General features: G+C 61.4%; 3 protein-coding genes across 6 annotated transcripts; 2 read left to right on the forward strand and 1 right to left on the reverse strand.

The window, feature by feature from the left end:
• Positions 1 to 189: 189 nt before the first annotated feature.
• Positions 190 to 4,843, forward strand: LOC139174999 (T-cell surface glycoprotein CD3 gamma chain-like). 2 transcript variants are annotated; one of them, XM_070765791.1, is made up of 6 exons: positions 190 to 547; positions 1,825 to 1,860; positions 2,696 to 2,902; positions 3,585 to 3,716; positions 3,854 to 3,897; positions 4,543 to 4,843. In XM_070765791.1, exons 1-6 carry the CDS (start codon positions 484 to 486, stop codon positions 4,606 to 4,608), a joined length of 549 nt encoding a protein of 182 aa, XP_070621892.1. In that variant the 5' UTR covers positions 190 to 483; the 3' UTR covers positions 4,609 to 4,843. The 2 variants fall into 2 exon arrangements, with proteins under 2 accessions (XP_070621892.1, XP_070621891.1); XM_070765790.1 differs by lacking the exons at positions 190 to 547; positions 1,825 to 1,860 and having other exon boundaries at positions 2,462 to 2,902.
• Positions 4,844 to 5,414: 571 nt separating this feature from the next.
• On the reverse strand, positions 5,415 to 9,804 carry CD3E (CD3 epsilon subunit of T-cell receptor complex). Of its 2 annotated transcripts, none has more exons than XM_070765795.1 (6): positions 8,522 to 9,804; positions 7,671 to 7,697; positions 6,974 to 7,183; positions 6,700 to 6,855; positions 6,521 to 6,567; positions 5,415 to 5,957 (listed from the first exon to the last, which is right to left on the reverse strand). In XM_070765795.1, the coding sequence occupies exons 1-6, from the start codon at positions 8,592 to 8,594 to the stop codon at positions 5,901 to 5,903; spliced, it is 570 nt and encodes a 189-aa protein (XP_070621896.1). In that variant the 5' UTR covers positions 8,595 to 9,804; the 3' UTR covers positions 5,415 to 5,900. The 2 variants fall into 2 exon arrangements, with proteins under 2 accessions (XP_070621896.1, XP_070621898.1); XM_070765797.1 differs by having other exon boundaries at positions 8,823 to 9,644.
• Positions 9,805 to 10,781: 977 nt separating this feature from the next.
• MPZL2 (myelin protein zero like 2) lies at positions 10,782 to 14,339 on the forward strand. Of its 2 annotated transcripts, none has more exons than XM_070765776.1 (6): positions 10,782 to 11,378; positions 11,644 to 11,810; positions 12,294 to 12,504; positions 12,592 to 12,727; positions 13,228 to 13,311; positions 13,507 to 14,339. In XM_070765776.1, coding segments are annotated over exons 1-6 (1,161 nt in total). In that variant the 5' UTR covers positions 10,782 to 10,816; the 3' UTR covers positions 13,508 to 14,339. The 2 variants fall into 2 exon arrangements, with proteins under 2 accessions (XP_070621877.1, XP_070621878.1); XM_070765777.1 differs by having other exon boundaries at positions 13,231 to 13,311.
• Positions 14,340 to 14,769: the final 430 nt, after the last annotated feature.

The raw sequence follows: 14,769 nt of genomic DNA on the forward strand, positions 1-14,769 counted from the left end.
GCGGCGGCGCGTAGCACCATGTAGGGCGCGCGGGAGACCCTGAGGAGGGGGCGGGGGGGCAGGACAGGACGCCCCCCCCGGCCCGCCACCTCCTCGGTCCCTGGCGGGCGCTGCAGCAGAGGGTGGGCGGGCGGGCGGTGGCGGGAGAAGAGCCGTGCCCGGGCGGGGAGGGGGGGGGTCTGGCGGGGGGAGGCGGTGCGGGGGGGGGGTCTCAGCGCCACAAGGACCGAGGTTCGTGGAGAGGCGCCCGCCGCGGCCATCCCGTTCTGCGAAGGGGCCGCTTTGCCCGCAGCCTCCCCCTCCTCCTTCCGTTGCCTTTTGTGTCAATGCGCGCGTGCGCCCACACACACACACAGACAGACAGAAAGACACAACGGAAGCGCTCCCCCACCCACACACCCAGAGACTTCCTGCTGCGCCTCCTTGCCCAGCCTCTGTTTCCCCTGCCTGAAGTCCGTGGCCTGCTCCTCGTCGGGGAAGGACATGAGCATGGGGAGCCAGGAAGAGCTGGCGTGGGCTGCAGTGGTGCTGGCCCTGCTCTTGCAAGGTAGGCGTTGCGCCCAAGGCAGGCAGGCAGGCAGCATCTGGAAGGCAGCTGGCTTGTCAGTTCAGGGCAGCGAAAGTGAGGGGAGGCAGGGCGCAAAAGAAAGAAAGAGGCGGGCATGGCAAGAAGGGGACCAGACTGCCGGGTCATTGCCAGTTTGCGGAGAGGGGCGGCATATAAATCCAATAAATCTAATCTAATCTGTGGCTTGCACTCAGCAGCCCCGCGTCCTCTTCTCACCCGGCCTTGAGTTGGGGGCAGCGAGGGTGACCAGGTGTAGCCAGCCATTTCCCTCAGCCTCCCTGAGCTCATACAGGAAGAACGGGGCGTTTATGCTGCAAGCCATTAGAAGAAAGGCTGAACGCAAATGAAGAGGAAAGCCTGCCAGAGGCCACCAAGGAGATGTTGCCTTTGGGTGGCTGCCAGATTCCAAGGCCGAAAGGTCTGGTCCTGTCTCCCCAGCCTGTGGTAGGCGGCAGAATATTGTTACGTGCCTATCCTGAACAGCATTTGGAGGGAGAAAAACTTCTCTCTGTCCGTATTCCTCAGCCTAATTAAAAATCCTGATTGTGATACTCCTTAGCCACCTCTTTCTGAAATTAAAAAGTCACAGAAATTTTCTCTTGCTCAGGTCAACGTCATCCTTTCCGCCAAAGGCTGGTCAGTTCTCCATTACTGTTTGCTATTCCTTCCCTGGGTGCCGTTTGGCATGGAGTTCAGTCTTTTCACTGCATCTGCATGTATCCCAGCGACCGGTTACGGCCCACAGGGTTGGCCTTCTCCAGGTCAACCTGGGGCAATGCTAAGCAATGCTGGCGGGCAAGGCCTAGGGGAAGAGCCTTCTCTGTGGCTGCCCCGACCCTCTGGAACCAACTCCCTCCATAGATCAGCACTCATCCCCCACCCTTCAAGGTTTTAAAAACTCACCTTTGCCGGCAGGCCTAGGGGCCGTTGAGCCTAACATCTCACTCCAGTTGAAGATGTGATTGTGTGATTGTAGTTGAATGAATGTGAATGTTTTTATATCTTAGGGGTTTTAATATTAGGTTGAGTTTCTCTTGTTGTATTGCGTTGTATTTTATTCCCACTTTTCTAAGGCGCCCTGAGTCTGCGGAGAAGGGCAGCATAGGAATCCAACCAAATAAATAAAATAGTATAGGTACAACTGTTTGATGTTGCCTGGACAACCTGGTGGAGGATTGGTGTGTGGTGCTATTGGTGTTTCTTTGTCCCAGTTTATTTTGCTCCGTGTTTCTCAACATGAAATTATTTTCTTTCAGGCATCAGCGCAAGTGGAAAAACCACATCTGACAATGGTACTAAGGGAAGGGAAACGAGGGAGGCTGTTTGGGAGGAGTTTAAATAGGTTGGATGTATACAATACGTCTGGGGCCCACCCTAGGTTGTGGTTGTGCTTTACTGACTCTGCCATAACTGGTTGGGTTTGTACAATGTATGTAGACTGCACAAGCCCAGTCAGTGATTCTTGATGTGCTTAAATTTTGGCTCTCTTTCATTGGGGTCTGGCTTCTGAATTTTCCAGATCCCGAGTGTTTGGAGGAGGCTTGTTTCCGAAAGAATATTTGGGAAGAAAGGGGTTTTTCTGGCTGGCTAGAAGGTCATCAAGACTCATTCCTGGATGGCGGGAGGGGGGGGGCAAAGGGCTTTAAGCAATTCAAGGCTGCCGGGTGGAGCCTTGGGAGAAAGCAGCTACTCAGCAGCACTATGGACGCAGGGAACGCGATACAGGAGGAAGGCAAGGCCCCTGAGACAAGCAAAGCCGACAGGCACTGTGGCCGAGAAGCAGCTGCACGGATTTGGTCCCAGGGGCTGATGGCAAGATACTGGCTTTGCAGAGGCCTGGGGGTATGCTTTCAGCAGACAACACTACCCCCCCACCCCACCCTCTGATGCCCAGAAGCTGGGTAGGGAAAACCAAAGCAGGCCCTGGCTCAAGAGCAACCGCTGGCCGAGAACTAGGAATACGTTCTTTCCCTTGACCATGATTAACTATGATACTTTTGCTGGTGGAATACCATGAATGGCCCAGTGTCTGGCTAAAATACTTTGTTTGGGCCCTGAAAGCCTGGGGGTGCTGGCAAGGCTTTGCCTGTGGGGTCACGGCCCCACCTCCTCCCCTTTGTCCTGCAGGTGTCATCGCCATCAGTCAGAAAGGAAAAAACGTCTCCCTGGTATGTAAAGACGGCAATAATGCAACGCGCTGGTCAAAAGATGGGAGGAGTCTAAGCTTCCAAGGGGAGGAGTTGGTTTTGGCTGTGATGGACGACCCCAGAGGCACCTACAAGTGCATCAGCAATTCTAATAGAAGCAGCAGGCCCATGCAAGTCTTCATTCGGAGTGCGTACGCCTTCTCTCTCCCCCTCATTCAACCACCTCGCCAGTCCTCCAGTTCCAGCAGGGTTCCCAGAAATCTCCCTGCCCTTTCCGGTGGGAGGGTTCAGGCGAAAGGAGCGTCTGAGCTCCACTCCCTACCCAGAGAGAGGCTGGAGCCACACAAGGAGGATGGGAGCAGCTCGATGGACAAATGTATACAAAAGAATCTGGGCCTGGTAAATTGGCCTGTGTTTGCCCCCTTCCTTCACAAGGAGCTTCCTTCGTTTGGCAGCAAAGTCTCAAAAAAGAGTTTGCTTCTCAGCTGGTGAAACAAAGTGGGCCCTCTTCCTATGGCCTTTGCCCCAGGGGGCTGCTTGTCTGCCCTTAGATATTGGGAAAGGAAGCAGAGTTTTCTGAAGGGTCAAACTGTCAGATCCCTAACTCTGACCCTGAAACCTCTCTGCTTGGCCCTTGCCAGGCTGCTCTTCCCCAGGACACCAGTGACCTGCCCCTCTGCCTGGGAGGGGCCCCCGGGGGTGCACAGGTCGGGGACTGCTGCAGTTGGGGGGGGGGCTTTCTCTGCCCAGTGACCTGGCAATGGCTTTGGGTGCGCGAGGGCCACTGCCAGGAAGGACCCCTGCTGCTCTTCTTGAGGGAGGCCTGGGTGTGTGTGTGTGTGTGTCTTCACTGTTTCCTTCCACTACAGTGTGCCAGAACTGCGTCCATCTTGACCTCGCCACGATTCTGGGGGTTTCCGCGGCCAGCCTCATTGCCACCGCCTTCCTGGCTATCGCTGTGTACCACATAGGCCTGGAAGAGCGTGGCTGGCCAGCTCAAGGTGAGGAGGGGACAGGAAAGGGCAGCCGGGTGACCGACCACTGGTTTTCTCCAGGAGGAAAGCCCCCCCCCCCCCCCGCTCTCTTGGGTTCTGGGTTTGATACCTGTGGCCTCAGCCTTCCTCTTTTGACCCTGCAGCTTCGGACAAGCAGTGCCTGTTGGCCAACGAGCAGCTGTACCAGGTGAGAGCTTCCTTTTGACCTGTCCTCCCCGAGTCAGGTCAGAGACTGGCACAGCCCCTTGGGTGAAGGTGTTAGGCCACCTGTGGAGGTGGGGCAGAGCTGGAGCCAGGCAGGGACACACCTGTGCCCAATCCCTGAGTAAACCAGCTGCTCTTGTCGCCACTGATGGGATGGCCTCTCCGTCCCCTCCAGCCCCATGGAGGACCCCCCAGGCAGGGAAGGCTGCCCCAAGGACAGCAGACTCTGCCAGGCCTCTTGAGGCATTGGGCAGCCCCCCCTGGACCACACACCCCAGCCACAGCTGGCCTTTGCCTGCCGGGTGTCTTCTGGGCTTGGCGTGGTTGATGGCAGTGAGGTGAGAGAGGCCCTGGGCAACAGTGGTGCCTTAGAGTGGGAGGCCTTTCGGGGGTGCCCTCGGCCGTCCTGGGGCCACAGCACTGATTTCCCTCCCAGAAACCCTGCCTGCCACCCCAGAGGAGGCGGGCTGTGCGGGGCAGCGGAACGGCCACTCAGAACTGCAGGGGGAGGAGTTGTCTGGGAAACGGCCGGGTCAGTGTGGCCTGCCTGACCAGGCCGAACTTCCCCAGAGCTGTCGTCCCCTCTACGCCCACTGCTGGCCCTCAACGCTGCCGTCTTCCCTTCTAGCCTCTCCAGGAGCACAGCGACAGGCCCTACAGCCACGTTGGCATTGCCAAGACTCGACGGCGATGAGTCCGCTCTCCAGCCACCTTCGGGGGCCCTGCCTGGGCTCAATCCCCCAGGGACACCCGTTGGGCCAGCTGAGGTGGGGCATGGCCAGAGCGGCTGGGTTCCATTTTCTGGGGGGGGGATTCCTTAATGATGAGTGCACTCGGGGGGGCCCGTCCTCTCTGCAGCTGAAACGGGGTCCCTGCTGTTGCTCCCCTCTGCGTCCTGCCCCTCCCCCAATAAAAGAGGTTGCCTCCAATGTCCTGTCTGACATGGTTTGTGAATCTAAGGGCCGCGGGGAGGTGGTCGGCCGTTTGCACGAGTGTGTCGCCACCCTGGGTGTTGATCCACAGGGCAGCACAATGTGGCTTTTGCACCGGGTGGAGGTTTGTGCCTCTCTTTCTTGAGTTGCAGCTGTGTTTGCTTTTGACCGCATCCTGTGGAAAGAACCCCTCCACGGGGTGGGGTGGGGGGGTGGCTGTTCGTACGTGGGGCCCCAGCTGTTCCTCCCCACCACAACTGCCGGAGTCTGTGCAGCGGAAGCCTCCGTGATGCGCCGTGGGGGCGTTTGGCTGGCTCTCAAAGCCAGAATGGGGGGAGGGGAGCCAGCCTTTGGGCTACGGTGGCGCACCCCCACCTCTATCCCTCTCCAGCCCCCCAGGGCTTCTGGCTCTCCCCCTCCTGGGCCACTGGCGGCAGGTGGGACAGCGGAGACAATCTGGGCTCGGATGTCTGTTGCCCCCGCACCTCCCCTCCCTGCCCCCTCCCCCCAAGCCCCCCCGTCTGCTCCCAGTGACGCCCGCAGCACGGAAGAAAGAGGAGTCGTCATCTGTGGGGTGGGGGGAGCCGAGCTTTACTGGGGTTCTTTGTGAGTACAATCAAAGCGAATGCGCAGGGGGCGGGCTCCTTTTCCCCACGGCCCCCCCTGCCAGGGCAGGTGGGCTCAGGACTCCTGAAGCCCAAACTGAGCGAGCGGGCCTGCCCTCTCCGGTGCCCCAGGGGAGACCCAGCCAAAAGGGGTCGCTGGGCACCCTCAGCCCCAACCGCAGGCCCTGCCCAGGCCACCAGACAGGAGCCCCTGCAGGCACTTGGGGCAGTGGTGCTGCGGCTGAGAGGCCCCGCCCGGGGGGAGAGTCCTCTGTGGCGCCCCCTTCTTGCCCGGGGGAGGGCTGCAGTCTGAGGAGCCCTCGGGGCATCTGGCGGCCCTCTGCGCCCCCTGGGATGAAGGGGCTCTCCAGGCCGCCCCCCCTCCCGATTTCCTAGGCGCCAACAGGAAGGTCAGCAAGCAGGGGCAGGGAGGGGCCTCTGGCAGCGTCTCAGGAAGGCTGGTGCCCCAGGCCGGCGTAGACCTCCCGCTGGGCCTTGCGGATCGGCTGTGGGAACAGAACGCGGTTTTGGCATGTGTGGCCTCGCTTGCTGGGCCCCTGGCCGTGCGCCTCTGGAGTGGGACCCTCGGCTCTGGCCACCGTCCCTCAAAGGCTTTCGCCGTGGTTTGTGCCCTGCATGTCAGGGAAGTGGGGCCTCCCTCTGCCGTACGGAGCCTGAAGCCGCGTTATGGGGGGGACCTCAAAGAAGGGGGGGCTGGAAGGCTAGCGTGGTCTGACTTTCTGAATTAGCTAGTAAAAAAATTCACCACGTAGCTTCCAATTTGGCTGTTAGATTTTAAAAATTAATTGAAAGAAGAGCAGACCGAGAGAGTCCACTCAAATCCCCTTTGGACTGAACCTCCCGGCTGCATTTCTGACCCGCCCCCCCTCCAGTGCCAGAGTAGCCATTTGGGGACCCTGCCTGTCCCCTTTGTGAAAGCCAGACCTGGGGGCCCCCAGCCTCCCCCTGCCCACCTGCCTCCCCTCTGCGGCTCAGGCCCTCGGCCCCCAGGACTCGAGGTGCTGCCCAGCATGGGCTCCCCACCCCCAGTATTCAGGTCGGGGCTCACCTCATAATCCGGGTTTGGGACGGGTGGGGCGCGGTCTGCTTGCTGCCCTGGAGCAAAAAGCCAAGTGCAAAGTCCATGGTCCCTGCCCTTCCTCCTCTGTCCCTGTGGGGGCCCTCAGCCTCCCTGGAGCCCTCCCCCACTGCGGAAGGGGGGCGGGGGGGAGAAGAGGAGGCCCTCACCTTGCGGCTTCCGTGGGGCTCCTGGCCTGAAGAGGGCCTGCCGCTGCTTCTGGCTGCAGAGGTAGGCGAGGAGCAGGACGGCCAGGGTGAGCAGCAGGTCAGCCACCAGGATGCCAGCCCCCAGGCCCAGGCTCAGCTCCACACAGTCCTCGCACCCTGCAAGACCGCCAGGACCCCCGGCTGCAGAGGGAGCTCGGCCGGGAAGGGTCTCCTCTGCTCCCAGCCCCCCACCACCACCAGGGGCCCCAGGACACCACAGCTGCAGGCGGCTGACCTCTGATCTTCAGGTAGATATCCAAGGATTGGGTGGCGTTATGGTTGCAGGAATATTGCTTCCCTCTTTCGATCTGGAGCAGTTCTTTTGCGTCGGAGATTTCCAGGACGTTCGATTCCTCCCCCGTGCCAGATCCACTCTTCGTCCACCGGGATTTCACTCCCGGGCATGTGAGGACCACGTTCCCCGAAGCGATTTCCACCGTGATTTCTATGGCAAGTGAGAGAGAATCTGCCTGGCAGCCCTGGGTGCAAACGCTGGTGGGTCATCCCGCAGGACCTCCGCAGGAAGCGCAGTGGCCAAGTGACCCCTGGGAGAGACCTTGGGACCCACCCCACGGCATCCCCCTTCCTCCCGGTTGAGGCTCTGTGGCTTTTTCCATTTGCCCCATGTTCGGGTCTGGCCTGCTTTGCCGCAGGGGTTTGTCACTGGCTGCCGTTCCTCCCTCTGCCCCCCTCCCCAACCGCTTTCCTGGATGGCCCCCAACCCGAGTTTCCATTCAAAAGAATGAGACATGCCCCTGGGGCAGCCAGGACAGAGGGTGGGCCTAATTGCCCCCCCCCCCTCATTTTCTTCACCCTCTGTCCACAAACCCACCCGGGTCAATGCACCGCAGCTGGTGGCTGCCTGGGGGGGAGGAGCTCCCTGGGTCCCTCCGTCACCTGAAGTCCTAGAGCCCCCCTGCCCCCTTCCTTACCTTCAGCCTCTCCCGCCACAAGCCCAGCTGTGGAAAGAAGGAGGAGAGAGGTCGGAGAGACGCTCACACGTGGCCCCTTCCGCCCCCAGCACCTGAAAATCCCTTTCTCTTCTTATGGAGCCTGAGCAAAGCTGTCGTCCGATTTGCCCCCCCCCCCCGAGCCCCCAAAACGAAGTGGCTGCTCCGTCCAAGCAAGGAACTTGGTGCAAATCCTCCCAAAGGCCTCTGGAGCCCCGTGTGGTCCCCACGGCAGCCAAACCCAGCGGAAGAAGTTGAGGGTGGACTTGCTCCCCCCTCCGGAAGGCAGAGAGATTGGGGGACCTTCCAGAAGCTTCCTCAGATGGCGCCTGTGCCAAACTGTGCATCCCCCAAGGGGACTTTTATTTGGAGGGCAGGCTCAACTCCCCCCCCCACTCCCCTCCAAAGAGCAGCCAGCGAGAGACCCTCCCCCTCCCCCCAGTGCTCCCCCTGCGGCCCAGCTTCCCTTCCTTTCATCTGCCCTCCAGGACTCTTCTCAGGAGGGGGGCTCTTCCCCCCCTCCGCACTCGAGCAGCCCCCTGAGATTCCAGGCAGTGTTTGAGTTCCTGCCATTTAACAACCGTTTGACCTCATGACCACAAGGCTGCCTGAAAACCAACCACTGGTCCTCGCACTGGTGACCCTCCACGCACCCTCCCCATTGCGCGATTGTCCTCTGGAACTTCCCCAAGGGGCTTCAACCAGGGGGTCAAGGGGAGGAAGTTGGTTTGGTTTGTTTCACAACTGCAGCCAAAAAAGTCACAAAATTTAGTGACTGCTTTGCTTAGCAACAATAGTTCTAGTCCCCATTGAGGCTGTCAGTCGAGGGTTACCTGGGGTGGTCAACGGGAGGAGAGAAAACGACTGACCACCCGGCCTGAGAAACAAAATTTGGGTGGAAAACATCGGATGGGAAATGATCTGCAAATTCTAGAAAAACGGCTGGAGATCTCTTCTGGAGCATCTGCCCATGAGATCCAGCGTGGCCTGGAAGTGCAGACGGGCACACTTGCTGCCTCCCTCCCTCCACCCGGTGTGGCCGGGCCCCCAAGGGACCTTGACTTGCAGGGCCAGAGGCCGGGCGGACAGATGGCTGGCCCGAGCAGGAGCCCAGATGGGAGAGGCGGCACTCACCTGCCTGGAACAGGAGCAGCAGCCAGGCGCCCACGCGCAGCCCCCCTGGCATCGTCCTCCCCGTGGGTGCTCGGAGCGGCCTGCTGCACCTCTTCCTTCCCCCCCCCCCTCTGCCTGGAGGCCTTGCAGAGCGGAGGCAGAGAAAGAAGCCCGGCCTTGCCAGGAAGCGGCAGCGCCCGCAAAGCAGGAGGGGCGAGCGACTGAGGCTCAGGGAAGGCCACTCCCCCCCGCAGAGATTTCATTGGGGACTGGGGAGGTGGGGGCTCTTACAGCAATAGGGAAGAAGCGGTCACAGGCTGTGGGGCCTAAGAGGCACTCCCCCCCCACCTGCCCCCTGAATTTCCACCCACCCGCTCTAGCCCTCCGCTGTAACCAGAGGTCTCCGCAGGAAGCAGCCTCTGGGCCACAGCTGGGCAGTGGGGCAGGTTGGTCCAGTGGGTGGGGTGCTTCGGTGGGGGCCCAGCAGTCACTCCAAGGGGGGAGCGGCTGGGCCACAATCTAAAATTCACGGGGGGGGGGAAGAGAAGGCAAATGCCCCCCCCAAATATCTGGCTGCCCATGAAATTGGTTGCTATTTTGGGGAGCCCCTCCCCCCCAGTTCAGTTCCTTTGGTCACTACCGCGGGCAGCCCTTCCCTGACCAACCCCCACTCCTCTACCATGTTTCCCACTCCAACTGGTGTGGCGGAGACGCCCCCTGGCAAGCAGGCAAGAGCAGGGCCAAGGCCTTCCTGTCCGGCCCTGTGGCCCCTCCCTGGCATCCCCCCTGCTGGCCAGAGTCACCCCCACTGCGTTTTGGGTTGGCATTGCCTGAGCTCCGCCTGGTGGCCTTGGATGCTGGCCAGACTGGAGCTTCTCTTTCTGGGTGAAGACAGCGCCTTCTGAGCCTGCGCCAGCATCCCCAGTGGCAACTCCTGCTTCCAAGGAAGATGGGTGGCGGGGGGGGGGAGTTGCTTAAGAGATGCTTTAATGTTTAGATTGTCATTTATAGTGCCGAAAACAAACCCAGCATAGGAGATGGGGACTTCCCCCTTCTCCCCACCCCGTCTGCTCTCTGCCCAGTCCCAGGCAGACCCACAGACACACTCCGAGTCCCAGAGATGGCCCTCCCCCAGCCGGTCCGAGGCCAACCGTCTCCCTTTGCCCAAGGACAAGGCTGGCCCGCCCAGGTGGCCCCAATGGCCGGTGGCCCTCACCTCTGTGCAAACCTCGGTGGCTTTCCCGTAGTTTGGGGTGCGGGGTGGGGCTTTCTTGTAGTACGGGCCCTCAACAGTCCTTCTCCCCAGAGGTGCCAGCTGGGTCTAGTGGCCCAGAGAGACTGCCCCCCAGGACTGCCCTTTGGGTTTGCGATGCTGGGTACCCTCCTGCCCCCCCCATAGGATGACAGGTTCTCCCCTACGGCCCTTCTGATTCAAGGGGTGGTTGGGATCCGTGGTGGAATCCAATTTTTTTACTACCGGTTCTCTGGGCATAGTTGGGTGGGCGTGGCGTGGCTTGATGGACATGGCTTGGTGGGGTAAAAGAGGAAGGATACTACCAAACCCCCCACCCCTGGGGCCACACCGAGGGGCCATTTGCCGGTTCTGGGAACTACTCAAAATTTCCGCTACGGGTTTTACGGAACCTGTCAGAACCTGCCAAATTTCGCCCTGATTTGGATGACTGACTCCTCTTCCCCTTCTCTTTCCTGACAAGGAACCAAGGGTTTTTTTTACATTGAGGGCGGACTGGTCAAAAACAATGAACAGCATTAGGTTAGGTTAGGTTAGATTGGACTGTCAAACGTCCAGTGACCCTGTGGTAAGATGCCCGTTAATCAATGAGGGAAAGAGAGAGAGAGAGAAAGAGCAGAACGTGAGGTGGGGGGAGGAAGAGAGAGCGGAATGGCGGCTCTTGGGTACTTAACCCCCTGGCTGTCAAGTGCGGGTTCTGGCAGGAAGACTGAAGCGGGGGTGGGTGGGTTCCCTTCAGCCCTTCAGCCCTGGCTAGGTGGAGATGCCGGGTGGGAGAAGGGACGGCACTTTCTCCTTCCTGGCGGCGGCGGCGGCGGAGGTCCTGGGCCAGGCGTGCGCTACCTTTTGCGGTGGTGACGATCTTGCCAAGAAAGTATTTATACCCATAAGAAATAAAGGGAAACCAATCTCGCTCTGTTTAGCGCTTGTCAGCTCGCCAGGCCCTGCTGAGGTTCGAACCCGGGAAGCAGTGGAAGCGGAATATTCCGTCCCGTATTCGGGCAGACCAGGGGGCCCGGCGGAAAGCAGCGGCGCCGGATCTGGGCCCGGGTCTCCCTTTCAGGAGACAGGGAGGGCAGAACGCCCCCGCGCACCGGAGCCCCAGGGCGGCCGCGCCAGCCACAAGCCCCGGCAAGCCCCGGCAAGCGGCCCTCTCCGGGAGGAAGGGGCGGGAGGGGGCGGGCCGCGTCTCCCTGGGAGGCTCCCACTCCGTGCGGGGCGCGCCCGGCTCATTCCAGGCCGGGGAGGCGTTTGGGCGGAGCGGCCGGCCGGATCCCTCATGGAGGCCCCGGCGTCGCGGCGCACCTGGGTCTTCTTTCTGCTCGGTAAGGCGAGGCGGGCCGGAGGACGACCGGGGGGTGGAGGCGGGCTCAGCGCGGCGGACCCCGATCCCCGCCCGGCGGGAGGCAGCGGCGCCCCCGGCAAAGGCGGACGAGTTCCTGCCCGTCGGAGCCGCGACCGGTGGAGCAGCACCCTCCCTTCCCCGCCGGTTGGGCCGCGCCCGCCTCCAGGAAGCGCCGCCGCTCCGCGCTTCCTCCTGCCGGCGCCTGCGGGCCCTCAGCGGCCTCCCCCTTCTGCTTCTTTCCGCAGCGCTCGGGTCGGCGGCTGCCCTGGAGATGTTCACGGCGGGCGCCCTGGAAGCCTTAAACGGGACCGACGTGCGCTTGAAGTGCACCTTTCGCAGTCCAGTCCCCGTGGGGCCGAAGCTGACGGTCTCCTGGTACTTCCAGTCCGAGCTGAAGGAGCCCCTGGAGACGGTCAGGCCCCGGGCGGGGCGGGGCGGGACGGTGGGGCAGGGAGGCTGCTGAGGGTGCGCGGGCGGGACGGGGGCTCCGGGGCCCCTGGGCCGAGAGGACAGCGCTCCCTCCCCTCTGGAAGCCTTGGACAGAGTGGGCGGTGCTTCCCTGGGCCAATGGGAAGGGCCCTTGGCCGTGGCAGGATTTGGCTCAGCAGACAGAATCTCCAGAAGGGGCTCAGCCCAGTCTCCCCTGCCCCCCCACCCAGCAGAGGCAGCCCCGTTCTCTCCACGAGAGGCCCTGGGGAAGCTTCCCTGGTTGAGGGCCATCTTCCGGCCTCTGGGCACCCCCCCTTTCTCTGCAGCACCTTCTGGGTCACCGCCTTGGGCAGGTCCCTCCGCTCCCTGGGAGCTCCGCAGGGTCCTTTCCCCAAGCAGAGAGACCAGGGGCTGCCAAGCAATGGCCAGGAGCCGCCTGACGCTGGGGCTCTCTTCCTGTGCTCAGGTGCTCCACTTCCACCACCGGCCTTACCCCTCCCAGATGGGCCGCTTCCTGGGCAGAATCGCCTGGGATGGCAACGTGGGCAAAGGCGACGCATCAGTTCTGCTCTGCCACGTGAGCCCCAAGGACAACGGGACCTTCCAGTGCCATGTGAAGAACCCGCCCGATGTAGACGGCGTCATTGGCGAGATCCGGCTGAGCGTTGTGCTGAAACGTGAGCTGGGTGGGGGGGCACAGGGGGGCTGGGATTGCTGCTCCGGGGTCCCTCTCCCTCACCCGCCACCCGGTGGTCTCTGGATAGGGGGCTTCTCGGAGATGCACATCTTGGTCCTCACCATCGGCACTTCCTGTGCTGCCATGGTCGTCCTTGTGGTGGTGGTGGTGATCTGGCGTCACCGGCGCAGGATGCAGCCAGACAAGGCAAAGGAGGTGGGCAGGTGAGTGGCAGGCCGGGATTGACCTCCTCCTGGGTGGCCCTCCCTGGAGGCCAAGGACTGGGTGGGGGAGGAGGAGGAGGAGGAGGAGGAGGGGCGGGCCTGGCCTGAATCCCCCCAGCAGAGGCCACAGGGGGAGGGCCCGGCCAAGGGCAGAGTCCAGGCTGCCCAGCAGAGATCCTACCAAGGAGACTCCTTTGGAGGGCAGCTAATGATTGATAGACTCTGTGGGTGTTTTGCATGGACAGTGCAACCTCTGGTTCCAGGTGCCTCCCCCCTCCCTGCTTCCTGCAGCCAGAGCCTCCCACCCCCGCAAAAAAGACCCCCTTGCCTCCCCTGGATGGCTTGGTGGTAAAAGGCAGATGTAGCTAGACTCAGCAGTGATTTTGCAGGCCCCTCCCAGCAAGAATAGGGACCCCCCACCCCCACCCCTGAAGGCAACCTGAGCCAGTGGTGGCCTACCCAGCTGTGCTGCCCCTTCCTTGCCTTCCCCTCTTCTCAAGCAGGCCGGAGCCATTAAAGCTGAAGGAAGGCGAGGCGGAAAGGGAGACCCCTCTGCTGGGACAGGGTGGGACCTGTCGCTCTTGGTAAGGATGCTGTGGCTGGAGGGCTTGATTGGCATCGGGCAGGACGGAGGAGGTGGGGGGCGGAAGGTTCCCTCCCCCCTGAGAGAGACCAGGAATGGGCGCCACACCTGCCAGTCTAGCCCTCGTGGCCCCTCAGGGTTGGGGGCCTGGCCCAGCCCCTCCCACAATAACTCCTTGTGCGTTCTTCTCTCCCAGATCCTCCCTTGGATGAGATGGCAAAAGATGGTTTCTGCTCCTGGCCTTGAAGGAGCAGGCCCCCTGCATGTAGAGGGCCCCCGCAGGGGACCAACCCTCACCTTCTGCCCAGGTGATGCTGGAGGTCTACCTAGCCAGTCTTCCCCAAAGGCCTGAAGCAGCAGCCCTCCTCTGCCCGCCCGCCTGCCTGGGGTGCAGGTTGCCTCTGGCCTGGTGACCTCAGGCCACTGGCCACCTGGTTGGGGTCAGCAGAAGATCTGGCCAGGGAAGCTGGGAGAAAAAGGGGGATGGGGAACCGCTGGCCAACCCTTCTGCCCCAAAGCCCGGGCAGATGGCCAGGGAGAGCCCCCAACTGCTCAGAAACGGGCCTCTTTTCCAAACTGGGATCAAGCCCCTGTTTCTATGGCCTGCCCCACCTGCGCAGGCAGAGGATCCCCCAGAGTGGGCGAGGAGCTGGTTCCTGCTGGCTGCAGGGGTTCTGCCTCCTTTACAGTCTCCCAGCTCAGGCTGGCGGTCCAAATCTCCGCCTTGAGACCAGGGACTGCTTTCTCCTTCAGGAGGATTTAAGAGCCCTGAACAACAGCAAAGCAAAACTAAACTCTCTGACCACTGAGTCCTTTTAGTCCTGACCCCTATAGCAACCTGCCTACAACTACCTCTAAAACTCACCAGCTTCCGACATTGGAGTACGATCTGCTGGATTGCATAGGGGCTGCCCTTCCATATCCTTAGGGGACACACTTCCATACACTAATGTATTTAAAGAGTCTTGTTACACTTTGTATGCAAATGGAATATTTTATAATAAAGATTACAATTGCCTGGGATTAAAAGTGACTGTCATCTAGCTTAATGGAATGTAGCATGCCCCCCCTCCTGATCAGTGCCACAACCCAGGTGGATTCTGCAAACTGCGTTCTGCGAGGGAGCCTAAAAGGAGGTTCCTGCCTCGAGACCCAGATGAACTGGGGGGGGGGGGGGCAGCCAAGAGGAAGGGGAAGCATCTTGGGGTCTCCCCCAGTGCCTGAAGTCGGGTTGGGAGGGGGGAGAACTGGGCAGTGGTCACATTGCCTCTCTGGGGTCAAACTCGCTGGTCCACCAATGGGCTGGGAGGGAGATTGCAGTGGATGCGGCCGGCTGGTCCTCGCTGGGGCTGTGGGAAGAAGGGCCTCTGGGTCACATCCCGCCTGCTGCGGACCGATCCCCTTGACCACCGACCCAAAAGGTTTTCGGAACCCCCTTGGCACACGAGGCTGCCAGTGT

Source organism: Erythrolamprus reginae, chromosome 12 (assembly GCF_031021105.1).
Source record: "Erythrolamprus reginae isolate rEryReg1 chromosome 12, rEryReg1.hap1, whole genome shotgun sequence".
NCBI lineage: Eukaryota > Metazoa > Chordata > Lepidosauria > Squamata > Dipsadidae > Erythrolamprus > Erythrolamprus reginae.